We start from the raw sequence: 9,794 nt of genomic DNA, 5'->3' as shown, positions 1-9,794 counted from the left end.
TTAGGGCAATTAAAAAATCCCGAAATAAGGATAGTCAAGACCCAGCTCTCCTATGTCAGAGGAGTGTGTGTGTTTTTTTTTTGGGGGGGGGGGGGGGGGGGGCTGTAAGGAAAGAGGTGACACAAAAAAATGGAGCAAAAGAGAGAAGCTAGGGGATTAGAGAGAGGGAGAGAGAGAGAGAGAGAGGAGCGAAGGGCAGGTGAGGCTGGAGGAACTGGGGAACATTTTGTGGACATTTTAGTTGGTGACAACAACAAATAAGGGAAAAGAGACAAATCTGAAGCAAGAGAGGGAGGATTCCTGAGTGGAGAGAGCAGGATGGATGTAGGAAGTGTGGGTGGGAGGATGGAAGAGAAATTCACTGAAGAGGAGGAAGAAGAAGGAGGAAGAGAGAGAGAGAGAGAAATCAAGAGAGGGCAGGCAGGAGGAAGGATGGAGGGAATACCGGAGGACAGAGAACGGTAAGACAGATTGTTCCGTGTATGTGTGTGTGTGGGGAGGGGGGGGGGATGAGAATAGTGCAAAAAGCCTTAGCGGTAGAGAGGAGGACTCGCAGGACTGGAAGGGGGAGAGAGCAGGACTGAAGTTTACAAAACTAGCAAGAGGGACAATCTGACATGAACAGGAGAGAGACTTCCTGCTGGAAATACTATACTATTAATTATATACAGCTCTGTACACAGGGGAAGACAGACAGATAACCATACACTGTACAATTTGTGGCAGATCAGGTATACCATCAATCTCTGCAGTTGCAGATCTGTAGACCTGAGCTATTACTTCTGTGCTTTCAGCAGAAATCTTGTCCAATCCAGTTCAATATTTTGTGCATAACATTGCCAATGTGATCATTCTAAAATATTTTAACGAGATTCAATGTTTATATCAAATCTAATGTCTGAGCTAGTAAAAAATTGAGTTGTGTATGGGTGCCTAATGCTGGGAATACACCATGAGATTTTTTGGCAGATAGATGGTTTGATAATTTCCGACATGTCCAATCTGATTTTTGATCGTTTTTCTGATCGATTTGTCTTAGAAGTGAATGGAAATCGATCGGAAAAATGATCGGACTTTAAATCTGATAAAATCTCAACGTGTATTCCCAGCATTAGGATGGACAGATGGCTGGATTGATAGACAGATTGATAGATAGTGAGAAAGACTAGAGATAGACGGATACATAGACATACAGGTAGAGATCGATAGATAGACAGACATGTAAGTGATAGATGGAATCTAGATTAGTGCAGCACAGTGGCATAGTGGTTAGCAAAATCCCAGCCAGGGCACTATCTGTATGGAGTTTGTATGTTCTCTCCCTCTGTGTGGGTTTCCTCTGGGCACTTTGGTTTCCTCCCATATCCCAAAAACATACAGATAGGTTAATTGGCTTCCCCATAAATTGACCATAGACTAGGATACATACACTACAGGTGCATACATAGACATATGACTGTGGTACAGATTAGATTGTGAGCCCCTCTGAGGACAGTCAGTGACATGACTATGTACTCTGTACAGCGCTGCAGAAGATGTCGGTGCTATATAAATATTAAATAATCATAATATTACATTTTTGGATAGATAGATAGTTAGATAGAGAGATAGTTGTATAGGTAGGTAGATAAAGATATATAGATTATCTATCAATCATATAGAAATGATATACAGATAGATAGATAGATAGATAGATAGATAGATAGATAGATAGATAGATAGATAGATAGATTAGAACATATGCTAGATAGATAGATAGATAGATAGATAGATAGATAGATAGATAGATAGATAGATAGATAGATAGATAGATGATAGATAGATAGATAGATAGATAGATAGATAGATAGATAGATAGGCAGCATGCATGTAGATAGGTACAGGCAGTAGATATCACAATATAGTCGCATCTTCTGTCCTCAGAGGGAGGGAGAGACGGACAAAAGAACACATCTTAGTTTAATCTGCTACAGCGTTGGGCACATAATGGAACATAATAGCACCGATAATGATCAGGGTGATTGTCAGGGCCGTTTTCCAGCGAGGAGGGGGGCAGCAGCACGTGCACAGCCTTGTATCACCCCGCAGCCCCCCTCCCCCACACATGGCACAGCAGAGCAGGGGGAGAGGCAGATGCCAGCAGCAGGTAGACAGAGGAGGGCACAAGGGGGGAGGGCAGGACCACCACACACACCTCTGTCTCCAGCCAGGAGGATGCAGCAGCACGCCCAGGAGGTCTGGGGGGCACCAGCTGGGCTCTGGCACTGGGCACCCCCCGGCCGGCCAGGTGATGAGGAAGACCCCCTGCAGGAGGCTGGCAGAGCTGCCATTGTGCCGGGAGCCCTTTGTGTTGGCTGCATTTGAATATGTATGGTGGTGGTAACGAAGGAGCAGCAGCTGCAGGAAGAAGAGACAGACACCCTCTGCAGAGGACGTTCCCCATGCTACTGCCATGTGCTGGTGACCAACCAAGCGTGACTCCTGCATCCAGCAGCTGCAGCAGAATCCAGGAGAACCTCAACCAGATCCACCACCACCACCACCTCCTCCTCCTCCTCTCCCAAGCAGTAAGTACCAACCTGCAGTGCCCACACCACCAGCTCCTCCTGTGTCCTCCTCCTCTCTCTCCCTCCATTCATCCCTAGAAAGTGTCTCCTCTCTGCAGTCACCCAACACCACCAACATCAGCACCAGCATCAATACCAGCATCAGCACCAGCACCAACATCAGCACCAGCATCAACACCAACATCAGCACCAACATCAGCAACATCAGCACCAACATCAGCACCAACATCAGCATCAGCACCAACATCAATACCAGTATCAGCAAGCATCACCACCAGCATCAGCACCAACATCAGCATCAGCACCAACATCAGCACCAACATCAATACCAACATCAGCACCAGCATCAGCACCAACATCAGCACCAACATCAGCAACATCAGCACCAACATCAGCAACATCAGCACCAGCACCAACATCAGCACCAACATCAGCATCAGCACCAACATCACCACCAGCATCAGCACCAGCACCAGCACCAACATCAGCACCAACATCAGCATCAGCACCAACATCAGCACCAACATCAATACCAGTATCAGCATCACCACCAGCATCAGCACCAGCATCAATAACAGTATCAGCATCAGCACCAAGCATGACGTGATATGAGGTGCACCTCATCCTCCAGCATCGATTATCATAATGCACTTATTGTCTCCATGCCCAGACTGCACAGCCTCCCCTCTCCACCCTGAATGGCTGGGCTGTGAGTGGAGTCACATTAGTAATGCTGCAGTATTCAGCCAGGAGCAGTAGTGTGTGCTCCAATCCGGAAGCGGAGCAGCCTCCAGCTGGGGGGCATCTGATGCTACAATAGGAGGACCACCTTTATTGCCAGCATCACCCTCTGCTGGGTGTCTGCCCATCCAGCCACTTGTGAGGGTCCTCCTCAGCCCAGCCCAGATCACATCAGATCCCCCCCACCCCTCTCCCCCCCTCTCTCCAGGGCTGCACAAGGCTTCCTCGCACACATAACACAAGGGCTGCAACTGTACTGTCTGGGCTGCACACTCGCTGGAGACATGAAATTCCCCATAGAGAACCCGAGGAAGCAGGTGAACTGGGACCCTCAAGGTGGGTACACTGCCCTCAGTTGTCTACGGTAATGGGGAGGAGGGGGGGGGGGGGTCCAGGCTGTGTGAGTGTTGGAGGGGGGGGGGGTTGTCTGTCTGTGATACCTGCCTGTGTCTAGGGATGCCCTGGGTGCCAGCTGCTGCCTGTGGGGGAGGGGTGAGGGGGGCACAGCCCAGGGGGGCAACCCCAGCTTCCACTCAATGTCATTAACATTTCAATAGCTCTGCAGCAAAGTGAGCTGCCCTCCCCAGCATGCTAATATGTCTGGAAGAAGCAGGCACAGATGACAACTTACCAGCCAGCACACACAACTTATCACCACTTGTCACCTGTCAGGCTCGCCACCCACACAAACAGCAATCTGATTGTACAATCTAAGAGAGATCGCATATAGCGGTGCAGGGAGGAGTGTTGGGGCGATAGTGTCATTCAGTCTGCAGTCAGATCTCACCATGTGTGGAGACACATAAGTTTTAATGCAGTTATACCTGCCTAGTAAAGCTTGTCATACACTTTACAACTGCACTGCCGACCAACCCGGGATCGACCCATAGTCGACAATACGATCGACATCGGCAAAGAACCGCCATTTCCGATCATGTAATGACCTCCGTAGGGTGATCGCGGTGCGGTGGGAAACCACAATTTTTGACCAGTTTAGACTTTTTTGTTCAATCAGATATCTAATTGGGCAAAAATATTGTATAGTGTATGGCTGGCTTGAGATTATACGAAAGATCGTGTTATTGATATAATGACTCTACAATTTGTTTGTACAATCTACAGTACAGAGCGTATAGTGTCCTGGAGACATATAGTGTTGTGGGGAAATGCCTTTAGCCTGGTACACACTTTCAATTATAATTGGTCAATCACCGACCAATTTTACCATCTCCATGTAGTATTCGTGTTTATCTATACAGTTTGCTCATAGTATTCAAAATCTGTTGACCCTTATACTACATGGAGGTGGTAAAATTGGTAAGTGATTGGCCAATCATAACTGAAAGTGTGTACCAGGCTTAATGATACAATCTTGATTGAACAATCTTACTACTTCTATTCATTATGCTGGATTACCTAATGTGTCCGTTCAATGTATATTCACTCCACTCAGGTTACCCGATTACTATATACATTGCTTAACATTGTACAATCAAGATTGTATCATTAAGGATAACCTTTAGTTTTACTGTAGTTATAACAATCTGATAAGATTGGATGAAAGGGGCATTGGTGTGATGGTGATTTCTCTATGACCATACAATCGACAGAGCTTACCTCGAGTTGTCATCCACAGATCTTCTCATGTGTGGAGATGTATTTGTAACTATTCAATGAATTTGTATGAAGCATTGATTTGATTCATGGTGTTGTTTTCTATGGTGTCTGTGCAATAGTAATTGACATGTGTGGATGGCTGTAGTCTGATTTCTTATACTGACCACAACATTTTCAGTTGTCTTACAATACAGTTTCTTATGTTTTGATTGTAAGAATTCAAGTTTAGCAGCATTAGTTATATTGTATATATTGTACAGAGTGACAATGATAGTGATTGTAATGACCACACACATAAAGATCCCGATTGTACAATCTAAGTAACTACAACAGGGATCGTGGTAGGGATTTTGGTTTAGAATTGTTGAAATGTGCTTAAAGGACAACTGAAATGAGAAGAATGTGGAGACTGCCATAGTTATTTCATCTTAAACAATACCAGTTGCCTGGCAGACCTGCTGGTCTATTTGGCTGCAGTAGAGTCTGAATCACACCAGAAACAAGCATGCAGCTAATATCATCAGATCTGACAATAATGTCAAAATCACCTGATCTGCTGCATGCTTGTTTAGGGGCTATGGATAAAAGTATTACAGACAGAGGATCAGCAGGGCTGCCAGGCAACCGGTATTGCTTAAAAGGAAATAAATATGGCAGCCTCCTTATCCCTCGGGCTTCAGTTGGCCACAGCACAGGGCAGCCCAGCGTGCGGGGCCCATGCGGAGGGTGAGGCCCTAAGCAGCCTCTTGCTTCACTTCGCTTCCCTGTTGTCCTTTAAAGGACAACTATAATGAGAAGATATAGAGGCTGCCATATTTATTTCCTCTTAGGCAATACCGATACATTGCCCGGCTGTCCTGCTGATCCTCTGCCTCTAATACTTTTAGCCATAGACCCCGAACAAGCATGCAGCAGATCAGGTGTATCTGACTGAGGTCTGACTGGATTAGCTGCATGCTTGTGTCAGGTGAGTGATTCAGACACTACTGCAGCCAAAGATATCAGCAGGAGTGCCAGGCAACTGGTATTAAATATGGCAGCCTCCACACTTCAGGTGTCTTTTAAAATTCCCTCCGGTTTATAAAGTTTATTTATTTTTTTCATTATTTACTAGCAAAGTCATCCCTCAAAAAATAATCAATTCACCCTCATATAACTCGGTTCTTCCTCCATAGAATGTGAGTTCAGCTTTTAGTGTTGGCGTTCTAATTTGGAACATTGTTCCGAAATCACCCAAACACCAGATCTCAGCACCATTCAGCACCGAACCTACGGACAGGGTCAGGGGTAGGTCACTTACTTGTGCTTCCAGGTGTGTTTCGCGTGACTCTGATGATGCCTTGATGAGAGGCATATATCGACACCTTATCTGCTTATGGTGTCATAGGGGAAGGCGTCTGGTGCCACCGGTCGAATGGGGACAGGGATTTGGTATACATGGATGAGGAGGGTAGTGTGTGTGTGTGTCAGGAAGGCGAGCGGGAGGACGGAGAGGAGGCAGGCGCCAGGTGGCCCAAACTGTCCAAATGCCACCCCCTAGATATTGCCACCTGAAGCGCATGATTCAGGTGGCTTTATGGTAGGTCCACCCCTGCAACACTATTAGCTTTATCCCCTAATGCAGGGGTATGAAACCCAAATACAAAGTGGGCCGGAATTGAACACTGGAACCTAGTCGTGGGCCAACCTCAATGCCTACTGGCCACCTTTATAAAGTTCCCTCGTGTCGAATGGTTCCACTGCAACCCCTATACAGTTCCCTGGTGTCTAGTGCTCCACCTCCATCCCCTTTAAAGTTCCCTTGTGTCTAATGGTCCTCCCGCCCTCCCTCCCTTATACTGTTCCCTGGTGTCTAGTGGCCCCCACCCTCTCCTATACAGTTCCCTGGTGTCTAGTGGTGCACCTCCCTCCCCTATACAGTTCCCTGGTGTCTAGAGGTCCCCTCCCTCCCTTATAAAGTTCCCTGGTGTCTAGTGGTGCACCTCCCTCCCCTATACATTTCCCTGGTGTCTAGAGGTCCCCTCCCTCCCCTATGCAGTTCCCTAGTGTCTAGTGTGTACAGTGTGTGTGTGTGTGTGTGTGTGTGTGTGTGTGTGTGTGTGTGTGTGTGTGTGTGTGTGTGTGTGTGTGCGTGTGTGTACAGTGTGTGTGTGTGTGTGTGTGTGTGTGTGTGTACAGTGTGTGTGTGTGTGCGTACAGTGTGTGTGTGTGTGTGTGTGTGTGTACAGTGTGTGTGTGTGTGTGTGTGTGTGTGTACAGTGTGTGTGTGTGTGCGTGCGTGCGTGTGTGTGTGTGTGCGTGCGTGCGTGCGTGTGTGTGTGTGTTCGGTCTACAGGTGTCTTTCATGGTAGAATATTTATTGGACGACTCCTTTTTTCGATCAGATTATTTACATTGTACTGTACGAAAACAGAGGAGCTGGGGGGCCCCACTGATCTTAAATGATTGCATTATTGATCGTTTTCGTACAGGAATGGTTAATAAGCATGGCGGATTTCTGTAACCAGTTTATATGCAATGGCAAGTTGGATTTTTTTAATGCTGTGAATTTGATAAAATACAATCTTTGTTTTCGATCTGAAGGATCTTGTTGATTATACAATCGTTCACAAAAAGTTGCTACGTTAATGCGCACACTAACGATGTCAACTCCACCCGCCATTCGTCTGCGGCAAGAAAAATCTGGCAAGTTTATCATTGCTTCTTGTTGGCTGACATGACTGGCGAGCGTTTAAAAGTATGTAAAGAATTATTTATTATTATTATTATTGATTTATAAAGCTGTACAAAGTAAGAAAAACAAACATGCAGTAAATAATAATGCAGACAATGATAAACACCAAATATATACACTGGTCCAAATGACAGAATTGGTGATTACAAATGACAGATGTAACATGATGAATAAAATGTATAACAGAGGGCAAGTTACGAAATGTATACAAAATTCCAAGACACAAAAGGGTGAGAGAGCCCTGTCCTTGTGAGCTTACAATCTAATGGGGGAAACAAGAGGGGGGGGAAGTATGCAGTGTACATACAGGCAGCGTGTGTTTAGTTTATCTAGTAAAGAGCACAACTTGGCAAGAGTAGAAGGGGTAATGGCCTAAGTTAGAGCATATGCCTGTTGGAAGTTTTGAGGTTGCGTTGAAAGATTTCAAAGGTTAGAGAGTGACAGATGTGCTGTGGAAGAGCATTCCAGAGGAGGGGTGAAGCATGTGAAAAGTCTTGTATACATAAATGTGAGGTGATGATTCTAGAGGAGGGATGTACCAATGTTGTGCAATCAGATTTCCCCATTGCGTACAGAGAATAAGGGTCATCGTTCTTAAATGATCTCTGTTGATTGTAAACCTTGTGTTGTATGATGTACAGTAGAATGACAGAGGATAAACAATCGGTTCCAATATGGGGATGGTACAATTGTTCCTCTGATGTGGTGACTTTTGTGAACTGCAAGGACTTATCATTAGAAGTTTGTCTACTGTGTATGGATTGCGTAAAGTTACATACACTCCTCAGACGAAAGTCCTTTGCTGTATTGCGTTTGGCTGAATGCAGCCAGGCTCTGTCCATAGGCACACAGTGACACTACAGTTGTGCGCAACATGCGCAGACACCCATCTCTGCTGACATCTGATTGGATGCCACAAATGATGGTCAACTGCAGGAATGCGCTCCGTCACTTGCCGATTGTCATTCCTCCACCCCCTCCATAGCAACAGAACGGATTGCTAGCCGGGAGGCTAGAGGGGTGTCTGTACTGCATCAGTGCCCGGTTTGTTGCAAAGGGATCATTTTCTGTTCATCAATGGGTGACAATATTGCATGTCTGTACTTAACAAAACACACAACAATTTACAGTCACAAGGGTGAGAGCCCTGGCCACGTGAGCTCACAATCTAGAGAGGAAACAAGATATAGATCTTTCATACCTCCCAACATTTTGAGATAAGGAAGAGGGACTCTTTAAAGAGGAACTCCAGTGAAAATAATGTAATAAAAAAAGTGCTTCACTTTTACAATAATTATGTATAAATGATTTAGTCAGTGTTTGCCCATTGTAAAATCTTTTAATTCCTTGATTTGTATTCTCACATTTATTACATGGTGACATTTTTACTGTTGGCAGATGATGTAGCTGCTGCATGCTTTTTGGCAGTTGGAAACAGCTGTAAACAGCTATTTCCCACAATGCAACAAGGTTCACAGACAGGAAACTGCGAGGAGTACCACAGTACTCAGAGCTTCTTGTGGGAGGGGTTTCACCACAATATCAGTCATGCAGCGCCCCCTGTTGGTCTGTTTGTGAAAAGGAATAGATTTCTCATGTAAAAGGAGATAAAGTTCAATTCTTGGTTGGAGTTTCTCTTTAAAGGATCTGCAAGGTGAAAAAAAGAAATCTAGTTTTACTTACCTGTGACGTCTTCCAGCCCTTAGAACTCATTTGTGTTCCTCATCGCAGCTTCAGTCTTCTCCGGGGTCCTGCTGGCAGCCTCTGAAGGATTGTTGACCAATCGAATCGGCATCTTCTGCTCCTGTGCAGTACGCTCCTGGTGACGTGGGTGTGTGACGCCTGCGGTTGCGCAGAAGACGCCAACCCATTGGGGATCGGCAATCCTTAGAGGCTGCCATCGGGACCCCGGAGAGGACCGGAGCTGCGGCGAGGTACACAAATGACTTCTAGGGGCTGGAAGAAGTTCAAATAAGTAAAGCTACATTTATTTTTGCACCTTGGAAATCCCTTAAGACTCCCAGCCACACCTCTAAGCACGCCCTCACCACAACCCTGCTCATACATATCATAAAGAATTCAGAAGCAAAAGATGTACTGTAGTTATAAGGACAACTATGGAGGCTGCCACATGT

At 45.7% G+C, this 9,794-nt stretch overlaps 1 protein-coding gene across 3 annotated transcripts in view; it reads left to right on the top strand.

Annotated features, from left to right (window-relative positions):
- Positions 1–406: 406 nt before the first annotated feature.
- KCNK10 (potassium two pore domain channel subfamily K member 10) overlaps positions 407–9,794 on the top strand; it is a 136,243-nt gene continuing 126,855 nt past the window's right edge. Inside the window, exon 1 of one of the 3 annotated variants that reach the window (XM_068252244.1) lies at positions 407–461. Coding sequence is in view for 1 of the 3 variants with exons in the window: in XM_068252242.1 (XP_068108343.1) it covers position 2,567 (1 nt within the window). In the remaining 2 variants the exon portion in view is untranslated. Of the gene's footprint in view, positions 462–2,521; positions 2,568–3,630; positions 3,645–9,794 lie in introns of those variants that run through there. The other 2 variants (XM_068252242.1, XM_068252245.1) reach the window with 2 other exon arrangements.

This window comes from Hyperolius riggenbachi, chromosome 9, assembly GCF_040937935.1.
Source record: "Hyperolius riggenbachi isolate aHypRig1 chromosome 9, aHypRig1.pri, whole genome shotgun sequence".
Taxonomy (NCBI): domain Eukaryota; kingdom Metazoa; phylum Chordata; class Amphibia; order Anura; family Hyperoliidae; genus Hyperolius; species Hyperolius riggenbachi.
Note: the sequence above shows the minus strand (reverse complement) of the source record. Positions and strands in the feature narration are given on the sequence as shown.